Source organism: Hippocampus zosterae, chromosome 11 (assembly GCF_025434085.1).
Source record: "Hippocampus zosterae strain Florida chromosome 11, ASM2543408v3, whole genome shotgun sequence".
Classification (NCBI taxonomy): Eukaryota; Metazoa; Chordata; class Actinopteri; order Syngnathiformes; family Syngnathidae; genus Hippocampus; species Hippocampus zosterae.
In genome coordinates, this window is record NC_067461.1 from 15,457,548 (window position 1) to 15,484,846 (window position 27,299).

The 27,299-nt window shown below is 44.6% G+C and overlaps 1 protein-coding gene across 1 annotated transcript in view; it reads right to left on the reverse strand.

Annotated features, from left to right (window-relative positions):
* wdr11 (WD repeat domain 11) overlaps positions 1-18,149 on the reverse strand; it is a 45,253-nt gene extending 27,104 nt beyond the window's left edge. The window contains exons 1-10 of the mRNA XM_052080060.1: positions 17,941-18,149; positions 17,031-17,142; positions 12,882-13,035; positions 12,450-12,623; positions 12,147-12,348; positions 8,224-8,389; positions 5,599-5,710; positions 4,817-5,015; positions 3,769-3,869; positions 2,782-2,958 (exon numbers count right to left, since the gene is read on the reverse strand). Coding sequence (XP_051936020.1) covers positions 2,782-2,958; positions 3,769-3,869; positions 4,817-5,015; positions 5,599-5,710; positions 8,224-8,389; positions 12,147-12,348; positions 12,450-12,623; positions 12,882-13,035; positions 17,031-17,142; positions 17,941-18,026 — 1,483 coding nt within the window. The 5' untranslated portion in view covers positions 18,027-18,149. The remainder of the gene's footprint in view (positions 1-2,781; positions 2,959-3,768; positions 3,870-4,816; positions 5,016-5,598; positions 5,711-8,223; positions 8,390-12,146; positions 12,349-12,449; positions 12,624-12,881; positions 13,036-17,030; positions 17,143-17,940) is intronic.
* Positions 18,150-27,299: the final 9,150 nt, after the last annotated feature.

Below are 27,299 nucleotides of genomic sequence, written 5' to 3' on the forward strand. Positions count from 1 at the left end.
CTTTTCCCATGTTCCGGGGGAGACGGGGGACATTGAGTCCGAGTGGACCATGTTCCGTGCCTCTATTGTTGAGGCGGCCAATCTGAGTTGTGGCCGTAAGCTGGTTGGTGCCTGTCGTGGCGGCAGCCCTCGTACTCGCTGGTGGACACCAGCAGTAAGGGATGCCGTCAAGCTGAAGAAGGAGTCTTATCGAGCCTTTATGGCCTGTGGGACCCCAGAGGCAGCTGACGGGTACCGACTGGCCAAGCGGAACGCAGCTTTGGTGGTCGCCGAGGCAAAAACCCGAGCATGGGAAGAGTTCGGTGAGGCCATGGAAGCCGACTTCCGGACGGCTTCGAGGAAATTCTGCTCCACCATCCGACGTCTCAGGAGGGGGAAGCAGTGTACCACGAACACTGTGTACAGTGGGGATGGGGTGCTGCTGACTTCGACTCGGGACGTTGTGAACCGGTGGGAAGAGTACTTCGAAGACCTCCTCAAGTCCACCAACATGCCTTCCTTGGAGGAAGCAGAGCCTGGGGACTCTGAGGTGGGCTCTCCTATCTCTGTGGTTGAAGTCACCGATGTGGTTAAAAAGCTCCTCGGTGGCAAGGCCCCAGGGGTGGATGAGATCCGCCCGGAGTTCCTCAAGGTTCTGGATGTTGTGGGGCTGTCCTGGTTGACACGCCTCTGCAACATCGCGTGGTCAACGGGGAGAGTGCCTCTGGATTGGCAGACCGGGGTGGTAGTCCCTCTTTTTAAAAAGGGGGACCGGAGGGTGTGTTCCAACTACAGAGGGATCACACTCCTCAGCCTCCCTGGTAAGGTCTATTCAGGGGTGCTGGAGAGGAGGGTCCGTCAGGAAGTAGAGCCTCAGATTAAGGAGGAGCAGTGTGGTTTTCGTCCCGGCCGTGGAACAGTGGACCAGCTCTACACCCTTAGCAGGGTTCTCGAAGGTATGTGGGAATTCGCCCAACCAGTCTACATGTGTTTTGTGGACTTGGAGAAGGCGTTTGACCATGTCCCTCGGGGAGTTCTGTGGGGGGTGCTTCGTGGGTATGGAGTACCGAACCCCCTGATACGGGCTGTTCGGTCACTATACCACCGATGTCAGAGTTTGGTTCGCATTGCCGGCAGTAAGTCGGAATCGTTTCCATTGAGGGTAGGACTCCGCCAAGGCTGCCCTTTGTCACCGATTCTGTTCATAACCTTCATGGACAGAATCTCTAGGCGCAGCCGAAGCGTTGAGGGGGTCAGTTTTGGTGGCCTGCTTTTTGCAGATGATGTGGTGCTGTTGGCTCCTTCAAACAGGGCTCTCCAACTCTCACTGGAGCGTTTCGCAGCCGAGTGTGAAGGGGTTGGGATGAAAATCAGCACCTCCAAATCTGAAACCATGGTCCTCAGTCGGAAAAGGGTGGAGTGCCCCCTCCGGGTCGGGGGGGGAGATCTTGCCCCAAGTGGAGGAGTTTAAGTATCTTGGGGTCTTGTTCACGAGTGAGGGCAGGAGGGAGCGAGAGATCGACAGGCGGATCGGTGCAGCGTCTGCTGTGATGCGGACGTTGTATCGGTCTGTCGTGGTGAAGAAGGAGCTGAGCCAAAGGGCGAAGCTCTCAATTTACCGGTCGATCTACGTTCCAACCCTCATCTATGGTCACGAGCTATGGGTCATCCGGGAGGAGCCGCTTCTCCTCCACATCGAGAGGAGCCAGATGAGGTGGCTTGGGCATCTGATTCGGATGCCTCCTGAACGCCTCCCTGGTGAGGTGTTCCGGGCATGTCCCACCGGGAGGAGACCCCGAGGAAGACCCAGGACACGCTGGAGAGACTATGTCACCCAGCTGGCCTGGGAACGCCTCGGGATCCCCCGGGGAGAGCTGGAAGAAGTAGCTAGGGAGAGGGAAGTCTGGGCTTCCCTGCTAAAGCTGTTGCCCCCGCGACCCGGCCCCGGATAAGCGGTAGAAGATGGATGGATGGATGGATGGATGGATGGTGGTCCAAAAGAAATGTATTTTGTATTCATTTACCTTAATTTATCTAGGTAAGGCAAATGAGAATCAATCGCATCGTATGCTGAACTTGAACATACATGAATCACCTTCAACTTCAGCATTGCTAAAATTGTAAATTTTAGGTCAGGGTGCTTTCCACCCTTTCGTATAGAACTCAATAAGTAACCTAGTGTGGTTCACAGTCAGTAATCAAACTTATAAAGGAACAAAAATCACACTCATGTGTCTGAGCACCATTTAATCTAAGTGGCTTTGATATGGTTCAAATAAAACAAGATAGTGTAATGGTGATAATAATAATAATAATAATACATTTTATTTATAAGCGCCTTTCAAGACACCCAAGGACACTTTACAATAACAAAAAAAAACACAAAACAATAGTGATTAGGATGTAATCTGATAAAACAGTTCCCTTAACAAAATTGTTTTCCATTTACTATATGTATGTAATTATTATCCATCCATCCATTTTTGCCACAGCTTAAAAGCTTTTTAAATGCGTTTCCTAAAAGGTCCATACACTAAATCTCCCCTACTTTTACAATCTTGCTCTTACTGCTAACCAATGAGATGAGAGAGTGATCTTGTGTGATTTGTTATGATGCAATTTGACTTTCAAAGTTTTTTTTTTTTTTTTTTTTTAACAGCGTGAAAAGAAATCAAACCATAGGGGTAGAAGAACAAAATTACAAAGCCATCAATTTGTTCAGACCAGAAGGAGCAAAAAAATCTGTATGAAAATATGTATTTATGCATTTGAAAGCAAGTGTGTGTTTGTAACATAACCTACCAACAGCCAGCATGGGTTGGTAGTGGTTGATGTTTTTGGTTGTCAGAGGTGGACACATGCGGATGGCAAAGGGTGGCAATGGCAAGCCAGAGAGGAGACCAGTCAACAGAAACTTCAGCTGGACTTCTTGTTGGTTGGAGGATGGAAGAGGGGCCTCACCAGCTATTAAAGTTTGACCTTGAGATGAAAATAACACACCATCAATGTTCAAATACGTATATGTAATTTCCTCAGTGATTGAATGTTAGTGTCCTAATACTTTTGACCAACCTCCACATTTTGTTCACTTTTAACATCCTGTTGGTGTCCCAAATGTTTTGTGCAAAATAATAATGCATTTTGTGTTTATTATTTTACTTTATGTTAACTATTTTGTTAATCGCTTTGTTACAGCTGCCGCTGTTGTGAAAGCGCTATAAAAATCAGCATGTATTGTATTGTATTGTAAAATATTCAGACCTTGATGTTTTTCTCTCTTTTTTTTGAGTATGCTTAAAAAAAATCAGCTGATTCAATTGTCAAGCTGAGCAGATGCAAACGTTTGTGTGGTTTACACAGGTGCATCATTATTAATAATCCACTAAACTCTATTTGTTTCATTTATTAAATGTATAGTCATAGTAAATCATAAAATGTAGCACAAAGGATCTTCTTTTTATATTTTACATTCTCATGCCCATTGTATTTTTAAACACCCAGGGTTATATATCTTGCACAACTGACATTTTTTTTTATTTTCTTCACTTCACTCAACATTAGGAGAAAAACACTCACTGAAAATAATGCTTGTAAATGTAATTTATGCCAACACCAAAATGATCAACTGACACGTGAATATGATTTGTAAGGGTTGTTTATAACAGACATAGGTTTGGCCTGTGCCCAACTGTCTCTGTTCCACAGACATTAAATAACACTAAGAAGATTACAGAAAAAAGGTGCATGATGTTGACACAAAACGGTGCGGTTGATGGCGTGCAGTCGTACCTATCATGCTGTTGAGAGAGAGATTTTGAATATGTTTTTGGTTTGGAGCCAGAGGAGCGCCACAAAAGGACACCGGAGAGTAGAGTGGGGACAATCCTGAACTGCAACACAAATGACAAGGTCAAATATTAATCCAAATATATAATGAAAGTACAACATGCATTAACTACTCAAGCCAAGATGGGAAGTGATAATTCAAATGCTGGGATGATTTTTTTTCTTAATTGACCTAGACATGATTTTGTAATGATTTAACATTGATCCATCAAGAAAAATAATTGGTGACAATCTGATCAAGTCAAATACCAAGAGGCGTTAACATGTAAAGTATAAAATAACGTGTATCCTCTTAAATCAAGCTAAACAACATCCGGGTAATCTCTTCGTTCTCTCATCACATCGTCTGTGTGGGACAACATCACAAAGAAATTGGGAATTATCATCAAATTTATTTGAACTAAGCCATAGATATTGTGGTATGGTTTTCACACGTGTACATTGACTGTCAGAATGATCAGAGATGCATGTAAACAAACATTGGTCTGTCATTTAGTTTCACATGAACTGCTTCTTCATCCAGCTGAAACCAAGAGAATTTCAAGATTTATTGAAACGAGGCAGTTCTATCACAAAGTGAAGCATGACATGCGTTTTTAGTTCATGCTGCTGGGACTTATTCGCCTATATTAACTTGATAGTAGGCATGCAGGAAACAAATATAAAAATGAGATATATAGTCATGAATCTTCGACAGAGGCTTGGGAATCCTCTATCAAAGGAAAGTGAGATAGAGTACGTCCTTGCCTGGCCTACCTGTGCCAGTCACTAAGAAGCCTAAATCTAGGTCAGAGGATTAGGCAGTTTTCAGGGAAGTTTATTCAAGGAGACTGAAAAAGTAGCATGGCTCTTACCGTTACCTCCTTACCTCTGTTTCAAGCCTGTGCCTGGAAATGAGTGTGACTGCAGAAATATTGAACAGTGTGTGTGTGTGTGTGTGTGTGTGTGTGTGTGTGTGTGTGTGTGTGTGTGTGTGCATGCGCTGGTGTACCTTGGATTGGCAGTAGCTCTGCCTGTGAAGGCTTTGAGCTCCCATAGCATGACTCTACCATCGCTGACCATGAGAGCAGCGCTGTTTTCGTTGATGGGGCAGATAACCATGCGGTATGGCCGGACGGTCTTGGTGACCCGAATAGCATCACACTGAGAGCGGAGGTCATACACAAGTTCCTGGGCACTCTGTTCAGGGTCTGAGAAAGAAAAAGAAGTAATGATCTTAGTGTGACTGAAAAGAAGACCGAGACAGGGTTAAAAGGATGGGAGAATGGGAAGCATAATGACAGCTGTTCGGAGTGTGAATAAAAGGAGACAAGTGTGGGATAAAGCATTGATTAGTACTTAATAAAATAAAAAAAAGAGTCAAAAAGATAAATTGAAGTACAAAGTAGAAAAGCCAAGCGTGAGGTGAAATGAGAGCAGGACAATAAAGTGAGAGGATTTAGTGAGATAAGTACCAGGAAGAGAAATATCCGTTAAAATGTGGGTGTGAGAGACTCATAAAAGAAAATGTCGGGGAAACAAGAAAAGAAGTGAGGAAGAGAGAGACATTTGCTGAGACAATAGACTCCTATTGGCCTGCAATACTAAGCTGAAGATAAATGAGATAGTAAGAGTCTGAATGCCCACTGGAGCATAGCGAAAAAGGCTTCAGGCTCTGAATGAACTATGCAATGGCTTAGTAAATGAAGAAGGGAAGGCAGTGTTGCTGTGAGTTAGCGTCGTCAGTGAGCACAGTCCAAATGGCACCCACGGCATGTACGAGAGGAGGCATACCTGTTGCTACTGATCCGTCTTCAAGAGCTGCAGTGGAACGGCACACACGAAGGGTGATGCAACCGTTTTCGTGGAGGCAGTACAAAGCATCCCTCTGGGCGCAGGGGATCACCTGAGACACACAGTTGAGGAAAATAAGGATAAAGTGATGATTGGCCGTTCTGCCACCTAGTTATTGGCACAACGAAATGTGTTCATGTTCACAGGTTCGTAAGCTTTATAAAGAGGTTATGTGGCACGGCAGCCAGTTCCATAGATAGCAGTCACAAACTATAACAGTATACAAAAATAAAAAATAGCAGTATGTACAACAGCAGTACAACTTTTTTTTTTGGGGGGGGGGGGGGGTATCAGGAGGGGGGTGTAAATCTCAACATGGATGCAGTCTCATTACCTTGCCGGTGTAGATAGCTGAGTTACGAAAAATAAGTTACAGTACAATGTAATACGGCGAAATAAAATAATGGAAAATCTTAACCTCTTGATCTCAATCTTAATCAGTTTTCAGTAAAAACTAAAACTGCATGTGTAAATAATGAATGGGAAAAAAATGAAGCATTGTGTGTTAATGTCTTCGTCTAGTGAACCCGAATTACAATATGAACTCGACATTTATTGCATGCTGAAACTTTGCCATAAATTATGTAAATTAGCTCTGTGTTGGAAAGCATTGGAAACCACTTTGAAAAAAGCAGAACTTGACTATGCAAAGCATCTCATCCCGCTCTAGAACAGAACTGGAACATCACCAACATGTTGACCATATTTGGCCAATTACTGTGAGATATCATTAACATGACAGTGTCTTCACATTTATAATGTAGCATTAAAAAATAACATACTATATAATTAAAGGTAATTGAAGCAAAAATTATTTTATTTTACAATAGAAGTGTGTATTACACTGGAAGCTCTTTGCAATAATCAGGGTCCATTTGTATGCTGTATGTCACCACAGCCGATTGGCTGCCACGCGACATCTGCGAAGCCCCGCACACATCCGCGCCGGATCGCGCAAAATGCATTGGAATCGCACTGCCAGAAACTCTCACCTCGCATTTGGTGTGAATGTAGGATAAATAAACTAGTTAATTCATCATTAGAAATGACATTCATCCATTTTCTATACCGCTCATTAGGGCCACAGGTGTGCTGGAACTGATCACAGCTTTTGGCGAGGGGGCAGCGTGTACCCTGGACCAGTCACCAACCAATTATAGATAAGACACATATGGATAGACAAATGTAGCAGACAAACAACCATTCACACTCACACCTACGGACAACTTAGTCTTCAGTGACTTTAGGAGGAACATGGCGCACCTGGAAAAGCATGCACGCACGCACACAGACACACACACACACGCGCACACGCACACACACGCACACACGCACACACGAAAAACTTGCTCCACAAAGGAAGGCCGGACCTCAGAAACAAATCCACAACCTTTGAATTGTGACGCCAATCTTTTAAACAGTTTTTCACCATGCCACCTCAGCAGAAATGTCACTCAACTATGGAATGAATACGGAAGACAAAAAAGAGGCAGAAACCCATAAAATCCAACAAGTGTACTTGAGTACACTGTCTATTCCATCCCACACTTGTTGGGAGTCAAAACTTTAAGATAATATTTCATCAACATTATGGAAAAAATCATTCATTCTCACAAATGTCATCCATTAGAACACAAACCAATGTTCTTTTAGTGGTATTCCAATGCACATTTATATGACTAAATATGTAAAAGGGATGTGCCAGGGGTCTTAGTCGGGTCTTTACATGGCCTTTCATCCATCCATCCTTGATCTGAACGCTCCATCCTCATGGGGGTCGCAGGTGTTCTGGGGTCTATCCCAGCTGTCTTCAGACAATAGTTTGGGTTCACCCTTAACTGGTTGCCAGCCCATCGCAGACACGGCCTTTCAAAACCCGAATATTGCTTATATTCAGGCGGCCCGGTAGTCCAGTGGTTAGCACGTCGGCTTCACAGTGCAGAGGTACCGGGTTCGATTCCAGCTCCAACCTCCCTGTGTGGAGTTTGCATGTTCTCCCGGGGCCTGCGTGGGTTTTCTCCTGGTACTCCGGTTTCCTCCAACATTCCAAAAACACGCGTGGCAGGCTGATTGAACACTCTAAATTGTCCCTAGGTGTGAGTGTGAGCGTGGATGGTTGTTCGTCTCTGTGTGCCCTGTGATTGGCTGGCAACCAATTTACAATACAATACAATACATGCTGATTTATATTTAGGGTATCCCCCGCCTACTGCCCGAAGACAGCTGGGATAGGCTCCAGCACCCCCCGCGACCCTAGTGAGGATCAAGCGGTTCGGAAGATGAATGAATGAATGGTTATATTCGGGTTTTGAAAGGGTGAATGAGCGAATGTAAACGGAGTCACAGACTCACTAAGCAAACTGAAGCATCGGGGAAATAACATGCTCCGAAACCTTCAAATTCATGCTGCAAGTGTGATCCAGGAATTGTTCATTTAAAAAACGCTGTGATAAATTCGATAAATTAGACCTTCAATAAGCAATGTAATTGGCATATACAAGAGGTTAAATGTATAAAAACTCACTGATACCAATTTTATAACCGTTTATATATGAAGAGCCTCACCTGGATGAAAGGCACTCCAGAACGCTCAATGGCAACAACACCCACAGTCTGGCTGAGCTCCAAGTCAAGGATGAGAATCTCTCGGGGATAGAGCAGCAACATGTGGTTCCTTTTGGATGGCAAGTAAGACAGCTGCAGGCAGTCGTTCAACGTCACCGACTCTGCGCTACGGACCACAAGGACAAACGGCAATGTAAGAAACAAGCGAAACACAGTTTGAAAGGATCACCGTTTCACATTCTATACTTGGATTATACTGTACTTTGATTCTATATTGCGATTCTATAGCCTGCTCAGGGGGACGCATGGCTGGAGCCTATCCAAGCTGACTTCAAGGTGAAAGGCAGACAAAAATTTGAACTGGTGTGAAGTGAACCCACAGCAGCTACACAAAAGGCTGCTACAGCATGTGAACCACTACACATGTCAACCACGATGATACACAGATGTAAAAATGGAAATGGTATGGACAACATCATCAAATTCCTAAGTTTAATATGAATAGAGTTGAACTGGTCGATCGATTCATCCCCATTTATGGTGTTCCTTCCAGCAGGTCGAGTGAATTATCCCTAATCGCATCCCTTAGCCCTAATATATATAAAACCAAGGACACACTGGACAAACAGGGTGCAAGTATATTGGCCTTTTCATGCTGTCAAATACATGTTTAAAATCCTTGAAAATATTAAGCCTTAACTTAATTTGTGCTTTGAAATTAATTGGGCATTCCACTGATGAAAGGCAGAACAGGATTCCCTAAAACAAAGACAGTCGCAAACACTCACTCGGTTGTGGGGGAAAATGGGGCCAAAAAGCTGATTACAACTGCACCATTCCTCTACGATAAGATCACATACAGAAGAAACACCAGACAAACGCCAGTGAGATCATAATCATAAGGTGAAGGTGATGAAGATAAAAAAATATTTAAAGAAAACAAAAAAAAACAAGGGGCCAGAAATGTTTGAGCCAGTAAGGCAACATCAAAAGCAAACTTCTAAAAGCTTCTAAGTCTTCCATGAAACGGTGAATGCAACAGATCTTCAGAGAGAAATACAAAAGAGAAATTAAATACAAGGAAGATGAAAGCAGACCTTTCAGCTATCCAGCACCGACAACATCTAATATTGCACACATTTACTTGGGTACGCATGGCCAATTTAAAGACATCTGAAACAACGGCAATATTAGTTAAGGCATTAATTTAACAATGTACTTATTGAGGAACTGACAACTATACCACAAATCACAAGCAACTGCGCTTCATTACACGGACAGATGATTCTTAATATAATGTTTCCCCTTGTGAAATTTTCAGTATAATGCAGTATTTGAAACATTTGCCCACTTATTTTGTGTTGCGAGGGAAACTGTTTACTCTTCTTAAGCAGAGTTTAGAGGCCAGTTATCTATTTTTATAAGTACAAGCTGGCTCTAAATTGAAAACATTGACATACAGTTCAACATTTGACTGCGCGTGAGAACTGTCGAGCTGGACACACTGATTGGGAAAAGTTATCTGCATGCCAACTGCCAGATTCGCGGCCACCTGATGAGACAGTCAAATGTATAGTACAGCAATTAAGTCAACATGTTTAAGATGGAGGGCGGCCCGGTAATCCAGTGGTTAGCACGTCGACTTCACAGTACAGAGGTTGACATTTTTGGTGATGTGGCCGCTGTATATACTACATGCAAGGATCCATGAAAATTAAATTGACGGGTTTTTTTTTCATATTTTCTCAGCTACGGCCTCCGTGTGTGGAGTTTGCATGTTCGGGCCTGCGTGGGTTTTCTCCGGGTACTCCGGTTTCCTCCCACGTTCCAAAAACATACATGGCAGGCTGGTTGAACACACTAAATTGTCTCTAGTTGTGAGTGTGAGTGCGCATGGTTGTTCGTCTCTGTGTGCCCTGCAATTGGCTGGCAACCGGTTAAGGGTGTCCCCCGCCTACTGCCCGAAGATGGCTGAGATAGGCTCCAGCACCCCCCGCGACCCTTGTGGGGATTAAGCGGTTCGGAAAATGGATGGATGTTTAAGATGGGGCGGCATGATGTATGGCTGGTTAGCTCGTCCACCTCACAGTGGAGAGGTGCAGGGTTCGATTCCGGTTCCTGGCCTTCCTGTGAGTTTGCATCTTTTCCCTGTGCCTCTGTGGGTTTTCTCCAGGTTCTCCTGTTGCCTCCCACATCCCGAAAACATGCATTGGCAGGTTAATGGAGCAATCCAAATTGTCCCTAGATGTGATTTGAGAGTGTGAATGGTTGTTCGTCTGTGTGTCCTATGATTGACTGCCAACCAGGTCAGGGTGTACCCCGCCTACTGCCCAAAGATGACAGCTGCGATAGGCTCCAGCAAGTCCGTAAGCCCTGTGAGGATAAGTGGGTTACAAATTAATGGATGGATTTTTAAGATGACAGACAGACTTTTGTTCAAATCTGCTACCTGTCAAGCAGAGGTGGAAAACTGTGGTAGAAACCACACAAATATTTTCCCACACTAGATTCTAAATAAAAAAAACATGAAATGGACCAAGGAAGAAGAATGAAGACACACGTGAGTGTGAGTGTATGTGCATGTGTGTGTGTGTGTGTGTAAAGCTTATTGGCTGGCTGAGTAGATAGACTGCCGGGCGCTCCTCTTATGAATAACCAGGCATAAGTGTCAGAGTGGCTGCCAAAAAATAATGCTCAGCCAATTTTTGTTTTTTCTAAAAGGAGCTTCAAGAGTTAGCCAGATACTAATTTGAAATAATGGCAACCGTTGCTTGCTTTATTAAAATGTTATGGGACATTTTTCGCCAGTCTTCAGACAATTTATATTTGACAACTGGTTTTACATGATGTTGAAATGTTTGAGACCATCTGTTAATTTGGCAAATGTGTTACTGTAAAGCAGAGGTGCCGCGGACCGGCACCGGTCTGTGGGTCATTTGGTACCGGGCTGCACAGTAAGAATACATAACTTACATTACTTCCGTTTTATTCATTTTGGAATCTGAAAGATGTTTTATTTTGAAAAATTACCGGACCCTTTGTTACTGCTGTCTGCAATATGTCACTCTTGACGCAGGTGAAGGCGCACTTCTCAGTCATGTGAGAGGTTATGCTAAAATGAAACCCAGGAGCTAGCAAAATGAATAAAAAACAAAGGTCTTTGGAAAGGCCTAGCCAGGGGACAGAGGAGCCTATGACTTTCAAGAATAAAAGAAAGGCTACATTTAATAGACGGTGTCAGGAGTCCTACTTAAAATATGGATTGATCACAACGAGAGATTCCCACGTACCAAGGCCAATCTGCATAATATGCAGCGATGGCGAGTCGTATTTTTCATGCACTTTGTATTTGCGGTCTATCTTATTTTGAAGGCACGTGTAAACATTACCATAGCGACCAGAGTGTTGCGGCCAGATAGGATGTTCCTCGTATCGTGATTCGTGTTTATTAATATGTTTCGAAAATACCACAGTTTTCATGCCGGTCATATCATATTATTTTGTTGCATTTATCCGGCCTTTAAAGGCTGGTCCCTGAAAATATTGTATTGACATTAAACCGCTCTGTGAGGCAAAAAAGGTTGGGGACCCCCGCTGTAAAGGATGAACACACCTCACAAAGATAATCTTTGCCAGATCTGGTACGCATTGTTGTCATTTGTCTAAATTTATTAGAGTACTTTTAAGTAGCATCTGGGATTTGAAATGTTTCATACAAGTGTCAGCTTTAAAAACCTCTGTTAGGGCAGTAACTGGCAATGAAACTCTACTCATAGACACGGTGTATTATTTCGCTGAAGGAGCCATAGAAAAAATGTATCCTTGACAATGATTATTAAATCAGCAGGGTATTTTCAATGGGATTGCTCTTGGCTAATTTTCAAATAAGGTTCTGAAGCTGAGTGAAAGCTGGTGGCTCTTACGTGGGCTTTTCATTGGTGATTAGCACTTTAACCTTGTTGAGAGCCTTCTTGGCACCGGTAGGAGGGGGAGCCACTGTGGGTGCAGGCTTGGTGTGGGCGGGGCTTGCGTGAGGACTTGCAATGTAAACCTTTTTGCCTGCACTTCCTGGTGGTTTTGAGTGGGAAAAGTCTGTGATGAAGACTATTCCTTCGCTCGTCAGCACTAAAAAAAAATAAAATAAAGATATCACATGTACATTTTTCATTAGAGATCGAGTGTAAACAAATTAGCACAGCTTCAATAAGACATTATCGTGTACATACATGCCATGTTGGATGGGTCAAATGGGTCAAAAGAAAAGGACAGAATGTTTTCAGCATAGCTTTTCTTCCACAGCTTGGTTCCTGTGTCTCCATTCCATAGAACAATGTAGTTAGGTGGATGCACAGCCAACAACAGATCACGGGAAACATCCTGATTCCACAGCCACTCCAAATCTGAAAGAAAATCAGGGAAGCCAGATAAGAGCAGGCAGGAATGAAGAAGATGAATGCACAGTGTTTGCAGCAGGACATATAGAGAGATGGCAATAGCATTGTAATGAAAACAAATCGCACACAACTTAAGAGATACTTGACAGAATAGATTGCTTTCTTGACAGGTCTTGCTTGGGTAATGTCCAGCCCCAAGATAAACAATCACTTCAGGCCGCTATAAAAAAATGGAGGGGGTGGGGGATGACAATGATATCTTACCCTGGATGGGTTTGGAGTGCTCTTGGATCTCACAATGGGCAGTGCCACTAACAACATCCCACACTATTATCTTTCCCGAGGCATCTCCGGAGGCCAGTCGCAAACAGTAGGGCGAGCTCAAGTTATGGTAGTAGTTTTCTCTTGACCACTTTACCTGGAAGAAGGAATAACAATACTGTACCATCATTTTTTATTACTGGAAGCACATGATGAAACTGACAATGGCGTGTAAATACTTGTGAGTCATACTCAACCCAAGGTTGTGCTGTGTTGCTAGGCATGACAAGCATTTATCCAATTGCATTGCCATTTCGCATTTAATTTCAGCTCGTGTAATAATAACAATAATACATTTTATTTGTAAGCGCCTTTCACAACACTTAGACATGCATACTGTATTGCTACTTGCACGACGGATGCAAGACACAGTATGAGAAATGAATAGGTATGAAAATAAACAGAGTGGGCGGCACGGTACACGACTGGTGAGTATGTGTGCCTCACAGTACAGAGGCCCCCCAAATGCAATACCAATCAGAATACTGTGTTTAAAATAGTGCGATTGCATAGAATATATGACTGTCAAGAAATTTTAGGAATTTAATCACTTAACTGTCCCACAATGCTCAGGCTAGGGGGGTTAGGTGATGAGCCCTGGGCACCTGCTTTGCTGCCTTGCTCAAGGGTAATTAAGTATTTTGTGTTTTCACATCTCACCACCAACCACTTATAAGTTCTATATTTTTGGCCATTTATGTAATTCAACTGAAATGTTAAAGAAACATTCTAAAGAATTCACATCACAGTATAAGTAATCTTTGACCTAATTATTTATTAGGCTGATTACTCTAAACCACCACTGAAATGTGAATCTCTGTGACTTTGACCTTTTTAATAAAATAAAATGTCAGGATGTCAAAGATGGAATTAATCACTGGAGGAGGTACAATCCACTGCCTACTCATCTGTTTTCAAGATGACGCACAAACGTTGCTACTTCAGGGACTGCTCCAAGCATTTTTGTCCACAGCGAATGTTTACCATATGCATCCACATACGGTAACTGTGGAGTTGCTCCATGCTGATGTTTGTGGCTTGTTTATGTACTGTTGCGTGTTGAACAGAAATACAAGCACATTCAGATTCAGATTCACATTCATTCATGGTTGTGTGTATCTACTCTTTTCATAAGATGGGTTGAACATGAGCAATGGTGATTGGCCTCTGCATTGATTGTGTCCCTACATTTTACAACTCCAATGATCCATCAATCTGCCAGTAAACTGTGCAAGTAAAAAAAAATGTAAATGACAACGCAATTCCTAACACAGAGGTTCTCTCGAAATAATAATAATACGCATATGCCTGTTTCCGAAAGATGAATGACCGTGGTTGGTCTGCATACTGACTGTCCCTCAGTCAGTATGACCATGATGAATTTTAAACAATCAATATTATCATTTAAAAACCTCTGAAAAGACTATTAAGGAGACTGCCGCATATTCACAGTTCAACACTCGCAATTTTGCATATTCACGGATGACTTTTTTCAATATTTTTCTTACAATTTCACCCCGACTTTTCATGGAAAATGCATTTTTAATCTTGATAAGCCTTTTTAAACAACTTTGGGTGTTGAAAAATGCTGTATAATAATCCCCCTTACCCCCACCTCCCAATCAATTATATGCGGATTTCAGCTGTCCATGGGCCAAATACTAGTGTAGACTGTTTGCCATATACATGTGGGCTGAGTCCGAACCTCTACAACTGAAATTTAAAAAGACAAATTTCTCAACGCACAGTATCTAAATAATTGATTATATTCATCTATTTTATTTCCGTCTACATACTGGTTATTTTATTTCATTTTGTGCTATTCTATTATCCACAAAATGCCCATTTTGTGACTGTGCGGTGGACAGATGTCCAATTGTTGCAGCACATCCAAGATTTAAGTGTGTTTTGGAGTAGAGAATAGAACCCTCAGGTTGATCCTAACCTCTAATAATCACTGTTGAATTTATGACCCTTTCTTAGTCTTCTTCAAAACAAGCACGCACACACAAGGACACACATTCTCAGTCATTGGAGAAATGCACCCTCCCACATGATCAATAATCTCAGACAACAACTACTTACCTCAAGGTCAAACAATACTGACAATGTACTCTATAAATGTTACTTTATTTTTAGAAGGTACTCTACCAGCAGCCATGTGTTCATCTTAGTAGACACATATATTGGGCCCAAAATATAATAACAATAACAACAACAATAAATGGGAATCATCTACTGCAGTAGAAACATAATTGCACAAAAATTCACATATTAATGGACTATATATATATATATATATATATATAGTCCATATATATATATATATATATAGGATATATATATATATATCCTATATATATATATATATATATATATATATATATATATATATATATATATATATATATATATATATATATATGTATATATATATAGTTTTTTTAAAGGGATAGACTACTTTTTAAAGAAAAATAATAAAGCTAAAGTATTCAATTTTTAGATAAAATACGAATCCATAACCTTCTGCGAACGTATGAAAATATAAGCATTTCCTGTTTTAAGCTCGATTTCATGACTCCACTCTTAAAAAGACACACAAGACTTAATTAATATATTGCAGAATAATGTGAGTTGTCTTATTCAAACAAATTCATCCATGTCAGTAGTTGTATTCAATGTAAATGCCTTGAAAAAGTATTTGCCCCCGTCCAGATTTCTGTGTTCTTTGCATATTTATCACACACAAATATTTCAGTTCATCAAACCAATTTTAAAATCACACAGACAACCCAAGCAAATACAATATGCAGTTTATTTCAGAAAAATGAATTATTACTAATATAATAGCAATAAAATCTATTAATTTAAAAAAGCAAAGAGTCCTTTTATATCAAAAACAAAAAAATGAATAGTGTAGTACCGCTTCTGCCACCACGACTTGGCTCATGGTGGCCGGGCCCTGTGGCTATACAACCAGTCTTCAAGGAATGTTCGCTGTTGTCATCTACTGTACATTGTAATGTAGTTAGAGCCATAAACAACTCTTAAACATGTAAGGAGTAGTGATGCTACAGTTACAGAAACATAGCGGTACATTCATTTTTAATACAATGGTAGTGTAGTGTGGAAGGAAAAGGAATTCAGTTTATCTTGAAGCGCACGTGCCTGAAGCAAAAACCATGTTACAACAGTCCCTCAGGTTGAGAGTCAAGCGAGCAGCGGCTAGCGCTATTTTTCAGGCTCTAGAGGAGGAGAGCAAGCTCCGAAAAAGCCTGATAATAATCCTGATTATTTGATTCAGGTGTTTCGGAATCGGGAGACCTATAAAACACGCAGGACAGCGTCTCAAGGACTGGGTTTTGACACCACTGCACTACAATGTTGTTTTCATTCACTAAAATAATCTTGTCTGGGGATAGCTGGTTAAACCATAAACGAATAGCAAACAAAAATTTTAAGTGCGAGTCTAAACTCTATTTGCACTTGTGCACTGCACAGACTCAGTTCATTGAAATCAGCTCACAAATGACCAGAGTAACAGTAAAAGTCGCTTTTTTTAACACGTCATCCTCGCATGCCACTCTCCAGGGTTGACAAATTGATGTACCGGTACACTCAATACAGCCGTTCCATGAATGTAACAATTGGATTAACTGTGGGTCAGTCATGCAGGAAGCGTGAGGCACAAGAATGTCCCAGTAGAAAGGCGACTGTTGTAATGCTACCACCACAAATGCTACATTAGTGTCACACAATACTCGACACATAAGACCAAAAATTTGAGTTATGTCGCAAAGTAGGCATTTTTCATATCGCACTGTGATATATCGTATATTGTTGTATTGCACAGTATCTTTGTCTGCTTGGGAGGTTACATGAATAAAGAGAAACACAACATATCAATTAAAAAAATCAACCCAAACGTAAAACAACCTATTAACTCATTTAGTACCAGCCAATTTTGGACCAAGTCTGAAAAGACGTTTAAAAACGTCTTTGGGAGTGAATGAGTTAAAAAGTATCTCAAGTCCTTTTAGGGTAACAGGCATATATTTGTGTTTCTTGCCAGGTAGTTTAGGATGAGCTTACCTTGACCACATTGGCTTTGTGTCTTTCCAGCACTTGAATGGTCTGTGATGTCTTTGGATCAATAATGAGAATGCTAGAGTGACATCCTTGAGCTATCAGCCCCTGCCAGCCCCTGCACAACAAAACATGGAGGGTGGAGAGGAGGTTTGTAAGAAATAACATGCAGTGCAGAAAGGTTTGATATTGAGTATATAGCTAAACAAGATAGGTTTGGGGAATGGGTACCACAAAACCCAACCTCAATGGCTGTAATATAATTAAGAAAAATAAATAACAAAGGTAGATAATGAGAAGTACATTCAGCTCAAATAGTGGTGGAACATTATTTGTCGGCCCAACGTGTCCGATTGATTACTCTTGACCATCTGGCATTTTGTCGAGATGCAGGCAGAAATATAACTTGGACAAAAAGTCAACATTCTGTGTAAAAATGATTCCAATAAGAGCAAGTTGACACTTTAACAGACATAATGTACCAAAAAACTAACTGTACATTGCATGCAACTTCATTCCCCAAATATAAAAACATAAATGAGTTATGTCGACTTTTCAAGGAAAATATCAGCATGGTATAGGACTGCACCATGTACGTATGAACACCTATGAGTGGTGATTTGAATAACATTAATCTAGCATATGCATTTAGAAAAAAAAGGGGGCATAAATCCAACAGGCCCAGTAAATCACATGACACGAAATGTCTTGCGTGCATTTCCTTTCAAAATCCTTGTCAAATTACATAGAGGTCCACAACTACTAACGGGTACACCATACTACGCTAAGAAAAGAGAATAAATAACAACAACAACAACAACACATCCTGAGAGCAACGCGATGTGGAAAAAATGTAAACACCGTCGTTTCTAATCAAAGTATCGATGCATGCTAACAGAAGAGCTGCAGTACTCACCAATCTACTGCGGTTTTATTCTGCAAATTTAGGGTGCCAGTCAACGTCCGAGCCGCGAGTTTGATGTTGACAGTGTATGGAATCATATTCTTGATCACTGCTTGCACGTCATTTACGCTTGCCGGTCGAAAGTTGTGACAGTTGATGAGCTTTCTGGCTGAGATACGCGTTTGACGATTACAGGAAGTGGAAGCGTGCTGTAGAATTCAGAGTCGTGCGGGAGCAAATACCGACTTCGCAAAAGTTCCAAATATAATCGCGCATCAAAATTGGGTTTCTGAAGGCGAAAAATGTTGTCGCAATGCAAAGTGAAAAAAATGAATTAATGAGGACTATGCACGGTAATACATCACTGTATCATCATATACCAGTCCCTCGATACTTTGCAAATGTGTCCCACATACTTTTTTTCTCACAGTTATTTATTTATGTGTGTATTTATTTATTTATTCATTTGTTTATTTGTGTGTCTCACATTGCTCAAGAGCGCAAAACAAGATATGACGTCAAAACGTTGTGCATTTTTTTTTCAGGTCTGCCTTCTCTAATTTGTGACTTTGTATCTTCCAGTGAAGGATGTGAGGGCATCACTGCACATTGCTGTTACATCTGGACATGCCAGTGACCATCAAGGGAGGTTATCAACATTGTTGCATTGGGGCTTATTGACTACAATATTTAAATAGATACATTTAGATGCATTGTACTGTATCGTATTTATTTAGCTGCAACTATACGGCTTGGAGGGAAAAATACCTAATTTCACCATTCACCAATTTTGGTTCAGAGATCACATGCTCAAAAATTATCGATAGACCATTTTTATTTATCTTTGTATACAAGAGACCAGCTTTCTCGAACTTGCTACCAATTGGCCATGTGTGGGCCTGCAGGGGTTTTCTCCAGGTACTCTGGTTTCCTCCCACATTCCAAAAACATGCGTGCCAGGCTGTCAAAGTCTGTACTGTGCAAGCTTTTATAGATCAAACTTATCAGGCAAGGTAAGACAACTTTATCATATAACACATTTCATACACAGGACAACTCAATGTGCTTCCCACAACTAAAAGCACAACATCAAAAAACACACGTCTCTAATTAAAAACGTACTGTGTGTTGACAACATTTGAGCACATTTGCAGCCAATTAGCCTCCTAAGTTGGCTAAAAAAACGTATGAAGAAACAGATTTTTAGTAACACTGAAAAGACCTTAATCAAAGTTATGCGGGGGAAAAGCATAGTTTTTAACAATGATTTAAAAGCGCTTGGCTACTGAACATCATCTGCATGAAGCACTGCTATTATTTTTGCTCATCTTACCGCGAGATTGGTCAGCCATTTTCAGTTTTTATCAAAGCTAAATGGCATACAATTTGCAATGATGTGCATAAGTTAGTCTGTCTTTGATGTGGCTTTCAATGTGTTTTCACACAACATTAAATTGTTACGTTACAATAAGCACTCATGTAATTATTTTCAAATTCATAATAAATCTCCATAGAAGTATAATTTCAAAATTGTATGAATTATTGTTTCTCATAACCAAATAACTGTGGGAAAAGAACCCTCCATCTGAGAGGTCATCATAATTGTTGTCACGCACATTTCTCTGATAAACAAATTCAGCGATTGTGTGGTTTAGCTTTCTCTAAAAATAGATCTAATGACAAATGCTGAACGACTCCCATGGCCCCCGTGGCTCCTGTGAGTCTCCACACTCTCATTTCTGCCATTGCCGCCTGCCATCATCGTGATCTTTATGTGAGGTGAATTCCCCCAGCGAGCACACAGTAGTGAGAACAAACAAGACATACAGTAGGGCAATGATGGCAACAAAAGCACAGCAAGCGCACCACGGGTTACCTCAGTTTGACGCAGGTGAGTGAGGAAATGGTTTTGCATATCCACACGGACCATCACATGTTTGTAAAATATTAACAGCTCAATGCAATATTTCAAACAATCTCACTTTATGTTACTGAAGTCGATGTCAGAATGAGTTACGGCGAGCTTGGTTTTCTTTTATCATCAAGGCAATTAGTGACCATCTGCCACATCAAAAACATTATTAATGAAGACTAAATGAGTTGTCAAGTAAAGGAATTGTCATCTTTGTAGTCGACAGCACTGGTTCCATCCCATCTGTGGCTATGAAAGGGAATCTAAATTGCTACTTTGTTACAGTAAAAAGAGCCATTATGCACAAACAGTGACTAATAACTTCACAGTGGGGAAGTGAGGCATTATGGGAAATTCTTATTTAGTATAGATGTGTTAGAATTAATCATGAGACAGTGAACATGTGCTGTTTTAAATTAGTTTGTATGCCCTTAAATCAGGGGTGCCTAAACTTTTTGGACCGAAGATCTACTTTTCGATCAACCTAACCTCCCGGGATCTACCCTTACCGGCACGCGCGCACGCGCACACAAACGCACACACACATGAACGTCATGATGATAAACAGCCTGAAACTGAGGCATGCGATGCACTTTTGCAGCCTGTTTACTATCGTAGCTCTCACGTACAGTTTTAAAGTGCTTCGCTGGGCCCTCCGAGATTCCTATTCTTTGCCCGTGCCCTCGGTGAATTGTACACGAAGCAAACTCTGAATGAGAATAATGACGATAAAAGATAGAGCCCAACAGCTCTGATTACAAGCTGCAATTGCAGACTGCAGAGCGCAAACAACTTCTGGTGACGTACTCACGCGCCACCGTAAATTCAAGATTTACCCGCTTCATTTCATTTTTTATTTTTATTTTTTTTGTGAAAATGAGACTGATAGGATGATTAGGGTGCAGCGTACATTAACACAAAAAATATATATTACTAACATGTACAAAAACACACAAATGGTTGGGGTTTTTTTTTTGTTGTCCTCGGATCTCGAGATCGTAGAGACCTTCAAGTTCCTGGGAATCACAGTCTCCCAGGACATGAAGTGGGAAGTCAACACCATCTCCATCCTGAAAAGGGCCCGGCCGCGGATGTACTTCCTGAGGCTGCTGAGGAAGCATGGCCTGCCACAGGAGGTGCTACGACAGTTCTACACGGCAGTCATCGAATCAATCCTGTGTTCTTCCATCACGGTTTGGTTTGGGGCCGCCACAAAAAAGGACAAAATCCGACTTCAACGGACAGTTAGGACGGCAGAAAAAATCGTTGGCACGGTCCTACCCACTCTTGAGGACTTGCACACTGCAAGAATCAAGACAAGGGCACGGAAAATCCTCCTGGATCCCCCGCACCCTGCCCACCACCTTTTTCAGCCACTCCCCTCAGGCAGACGCTACAGATCCATGCGCACCAAATCCAGTAGACACTTAAACAGCTTCTTCCCTCTAGCCATTAACTCCTTAAACAGTCACTGACATAGTCACTCTTCTTGCACCACAAAATGGTACTACAAAACTACTGGTTACTCTAAAATGGTTCAATGATTTTGTTGTTTACGATGATACTAGTGCAGCGTGTTATACCGGAGACAAATTCCTTGTGTGTTCTACATACTTGGCCAATAAAGATGATTCTGATTCTGATTCTGATTCTGATCTACTAGGGACCTGTCTTAGATCTACCGGTAGATCAGGATCTACCTAATGGGCACCCCTGCCTTAAATAGTGTTCACATATAAACAACAATGGTAATTGGAGTGCCCTCTCATTCTGGCTTCAAAGTACATATTGACATTGACATGTTCCAAAAGAGATTTATCTGAAATGACCCATCCACTAACGTAAAATTCCGCAACAGAGTGCAAACGAAGGCCAATCATTTGTGTAACATGTCAAAGGAGGCATAAAAGTATCCAAGCAACATCCGCTCTAAGTGCAGATTTTGTTGCAGGATGTCGCCACGTCTGATGTTGCTTGAGAAAAAAAGCAAGAAGAGAGCTCAACCTTAATAATGGAGATGACTAACCTTCATAAAATGTGATTAACTTTCCAAAGCTGTGAAATTATTTTCAGGTGTTATTTTTTTTTAAATCACCCGGACGGAAAGTGTTTGGATACACACTGAAAATGCATGTTTTCGATGCTTAAAAAAAGTCTGCTTATTAGTAGCCATTGAAAATAGCAATCACCAATAGTTCCAAACAGTGAAGTAGTTTGGCAATGAGTCATTAAGACACCAAGCACTCGGGAGTAAACAAGATGAAGGGAGATTAGAAAAGGGCCTCATCATTTGACCATTATTTTAACATTCTTATCCCCCCAGTCATTACAGTGCATATTACCACAATTCATTCTTTTCTCTTTGGTCATTGCTGCCGTAGCTATTCCATTTTATTTCCATGTGACTAATTTTGGATGTTCTCATCCAATCCAACTCCATCTCATTTCAGATCATCAGAGTACAAAACAGACTTGAGCTTGTCAAGCCTTATTCATTCTTTTGGTTGATCCTAGTCTTAAGGGACTTGGTATTCACTTTTTTTAATCTGAAATGCAGAGAAACACAGCAGTTCATCGATGAACTCGAGAAGCATCGTTTCCTAACTAAATTATGAAAGTGAGGGTAGAGAGGGGGAGTCTGTCACGTTCTGTCCGAAGCGATAACTATCGCTTCGTGCAGAACAATGAAAATAAAGAGTTGGATCCCCGGAAAACAGACACGAAAAAACCTTGTCAAAACAAAGAGTGTCTTTAATGACAAAAACAGAAAGAGCCCGACAGGGAAAAAACGGTAACACAAAACGCTGGTCAAATAAGGACCAGGGGAGAAATAAGGAAACAACCGAAAACGCTCGCCGAAAAAACAAAGTGCGAGGAACTACTGAATAGGCAATATAAGAGAGTACAATTTAGTGACTAATCGCGAATGGCAAGAGTAAAGGCCGCAAGGCAAGAAGGCAACGAGTAATCTATAATCGAGGAATTAGCACGAGAGAGCAATGGCACGGCGTGGAATTCTCCGGCAGCGAGATGACTGTCGGAGTCTCTTAATAAAAGAGGGTAATCAGCCCGAAATTACGGACAGGTGCGCGGATGGCGGGGGAGAAAACCCGCCACCTGCTGGCGGACACGCGACGTGACAGTACCCCCCCCTCAATGGACGCCTCCCGGCGGACTACCCGGCTTGGATGGATGTGCAGCGTGGAAGTCGCGCAAAAGGGACGGATCAAGGATCCAGGAGCGAGGCACCCACTGCCGCTCCTCAGGCCCGTAGCCCTCCCAGTCGACCAGATACTGGAACCCCTTTCCCCTGCGCCGAGAGTCCAGGATGGCACGAACCGTGTACACCGGGTCACCGTCGACGACCCGCGGAGGTGGCGGCGGCGTGGGAGGAGGAGCCAAGTCACTGGGAGACACGGGTTTGAGAAGGGAGACGTGGAAGACGGGGTGAACCTTCATGGTGGGCGGTAGCCGGAGCCTGACTGCAGCTGGACTGATGACGGCCTCGACCTCGAACGGTCCAGTAAATCGGGGTCCCAGTTTCGCAGACGTGCCGGCCAGCCGAAGATCCCTCGTCGCCAACCACACCTTCTGTCCTACCACGTATGAAGGAGCCGGGCGCCGGCGACGATCCGCGATCCGCTGGTTCCTGGCCGCCGTGCGGGACAACGCAGCCCGGGCCTCCTTCCACACGCGATGGGCCCGCTTGAGGTGGTGCTGCACAGAGGGGACCTCCACCTGCCCCTCCTGGGACGGGAACAGCGGCGGCTGGTACCCGTAGGCGGCCATGAAGGGGGACCTACCGGTGGCAGAAGAGACGAGGGTGTTGTGCGCGTACTCCACCCAGGGTAAGTGGTCGACCCAGGACGAGGGACGGTGAAGGCACACACAGCGGAGGGCCGCCCCCAGATCCTGGTTGGCACGCTCGGCTTGTCCATTGGACTGGGGGTGGTACCCCGAGGTCAGACTGGCAGTGGCCCCGAGGGACCGGCAGAACTGCTTCCAGACGCGGGATACGAACTGGGGCCCCCGGTCCGAGACAATGTCCAGTGGAATGCCGTGGAGACGGAAGACGTGTTCGACAAGGAGGTCGGCGGTCTCCAGCGCCGACGGCAACCTGGACAAAGGAACAAAATGAGCCGCCTTGGAGAAGCGGTCCACGATTGTGAGTACGACAGTTCGACCCCGGGAAGGCGGGAGACCCGTGACGAAGTCCAGGGCGATGTGGGACCACGGGCGAGGAGGAATGGGCAACGGCTGGAGCAGTCCCGCCGGCGGCTGATGGGACGACTTGCCGCAGGCGCAGGAGGTGCAGGCCTTGATGAACTCCGTCACGTCGTTGCGGAGCTCCGGCCACCAGAAACGCTGGGCGACGAGTTGCACAGTCCGGTTCACCCCGGGATGACACGCCACCTTGGACCCATGTCCCCACTGCAGAACTTCAGATCGTAAGGAGGGAGGTACGAATAGCCTCCCTGCTGGGCACTCCGTCGGCACCTGAACCCCCTCCAGGGCTGCCTGGATCCGCTGCTCAACCTCCCACTGGACGGCCCCCACGACGCACCGGGTCGGGAGGATGGTCTCCGGGGATCGATCCCTCCCCGCAGGCTCGTGGAGACGGGAGAGGGCGTCGGGCTTGGTGTTCTTAGACCCGGGAGAGTAGGTGAGGATGAAGTCAAACCTGGTGAGGAAGAGGGCCCACCGGGCCTGACGGGCGTTCAGTCTTTTGGCGGAGCGAAGGTAGGCGAGGTTCTTATGATCTGTGTAGACCGTGAAGGGTTCCTTTGCCCCCTCGAGCCAGTGCCGCCACTCCTGCAAGGCGGTCACAACTGCCAACAGTTCACGGTTGCCCACGTCGTAATTGGACTCGGCGGCACTGAGTCGACGGGAGAAAAAGGCGCAGGGGTGCAACTTCTGGTCGACCGGAGAGCGCTGGGACAGCACAGCCCCCACCCCCGAATCCGAGGCGTCCACCTCCACGATAAAGGGGAGATCAGGATCAGGGTGCTGTAGTACGGGGGGACTGGTGAACGCCGCCTTCAGGTTTGCGAACGCCGCATCCGCGGTCGAATCCCACTTAAATGGGGTTTTAATGGACGTAAGGCGGGTTAAGGGGAGCGCCTTCTGACTATAACCGCGGATGAAGCGTCGGTAGAAGTTGGCGAACCCCAGAAAGCGCTGCAGTTCCTTGCGATTGGTTGGAACCGGCCAGTTAGTGACGGCACGCGTCTTAATGGGGTCCGCCCTTAACCTGCCCTGTTCAATAATGAACCCTAGGAAGGAGATGACGGGAACATGGAATTCACACTTTTCTGCCTTGACGAAGAGCCGGTTCTCCAGTAGACGTTGTAGCACCAACCTAACGTGTTGCTGGTGCTCGTGTAATGACCGGGAAAAAATTAAAATATCGTCAAGGTAAACGAAACAAAAGATGTTAATCATGTCCCTTAGCACATCATTGATTAGGTTTTGGAAAACGGCAGGGGCGTTGGTGAGCCCAAAAGGCATAACCAAGTATTCAAAATGACCCAGAGGGGTCTTAAAAGCCGTCTTCCACTCGTCACCCTCCCGGATGCGAACCAAGTGGTAAGCGCTGCGCAAGTCTAATTTGGAGAAAATGGTGGCTGACTGTAATGGGGCGAAGGCGGAGTCCAGCAAGGGTAGCGGGTATCTATTCTTAATAGTTATCTCGTTTAAACCCCGATAATCTACGCAGGGTCGCAGGGTCTTGTCTTTTTTCCCTACGAAGAAAAAACCCGCCCCCAACGGTGAACGCGATGGTCTAATAAGACCTGCGGCGAGCGAGCTGTTGATGTACTCCGTCAATGCCTCGCGCTCGGGTTGGGACACCTGATACAGCCGCGAGGTCGGCAACGGAGCGCCCGCCTGCAGGTCTATAGCACAATCGTAGGGGCGGTGTGGAGGCAAAGAGTGGGCACGATCCTCGCTGAACACCTCCTTTAGATCCCGATAGCAATCCGGCACTCCGTCAAGGCAGATCTCCTCGGGGGGTGTGACACGTTCATGCCTCCCGACGGCCGATTGCAGACAGTGCTGGTAACAGTACTGGCTCCAGCTGTCTATCGCTGGGCGCGCCCAGGAAATCACGGGATTGTGTGTCTTGAGCCAGGGTAACCCGAGAACGATCGGGGCGTTGCGAGACCGCATTAAGTAAAAACGACGATGTTCGACATGGTTGCCGGACAGTAGAAGTTTCAACGGCTCCGTCCTATGCGTAACTACCGCCAGGAGACGCCCATCAAGATCACAAACCCGCTTCCTATCTATCAGCTTCTCCACGGAACAACCCAGCTCGGAAGCGAGATCGGTGTCCATTATGCAGTCATCTGCCCCCGAGTCTACCAGAGCCCGAACCCGCCACGACCGGGACCCCCCTAATATCTCCCCCTCGAGTTCGAGTCTGTTGGGGTGACCAGGCCGCGAGTCGACTCGCCTAGACTCGAAGGGAGGCGCGCGCGGTCGTGACTCACAGTACTCCTGGTGGGCAGGGGGTGACGGCCCCGGATGGCTGGTTGCGGCGTGAGGAGATGGTGGAACGCCGTCAGTCGTCGCTCGATCGCTGAAACGACGCTTTCCTTCCTCCGCACCAGCGTCCCTGCCTCCCAGCTGCACCTGTTCCTCCGTGGGTGTTCGTCGGAACTGGGGCCGCTCACCCCCACGCTCCCGGCTTCGCTCCCTCAGGCGATTGTCCATGAGGAGGGAGAGGTCGATTAATTCCTCCAGGTTGGTGCTGTGGTCGCGGGTCGCCAGCTCGTCCTTGAGTTGAGGGTTTAGTCCACGGCGAAATAGGCCACACAGCGCCCGATCATCGTATCCACTCTGGGCGGCCAGGATCCGGAACTCGATGGAGTAGTCCGCTACCGATCGCTCCCCCTGGTGGATGGCGAGTAACCGGCCCTCTGCCTCTCTGCCCCGCACGGGATGATGGAACACCCGGCGGAACGCAGCCACGAAGTCGGGGAACGAAGTACGGAGATTCGGCTTGGCGTCACTTGTCGCAATCGCCCACGATGCTGCCGGACCTGTTAACAGACTCATGACATATGCCACCTTGGCGGCGTCATTAGCATAGGCAGACGGCTGTTGATCAAAAATGAGAGAGCACTGGTGGAGGAAGTGTCCACACTGCCCGTGCTCGCCCCCGTAGCGAGGGGGGTGTGGAAGCGATGGCTCCCTCGTCATAATGGGATATGAGGGGGGCGCTTCGGGAATGATAGAACGAACCCCGGGGGGAGATGGTCTCCGCTCTTCCACCCGGACCAACCGAGGTTCTAAATCATCGGACCGATGAGCCAGCATGGAGACCGCGCCACGGAGTTCCCTAATGGCTTGGCCCTGCTGACTCATCTGTTGCTCTTGTCGGGAAAGAGCGGACAAAATTCTTTCGATGTCTGCGGGATCCATGGTGGCCGGAGAATTCTGTCACGTTCTGTCCGAA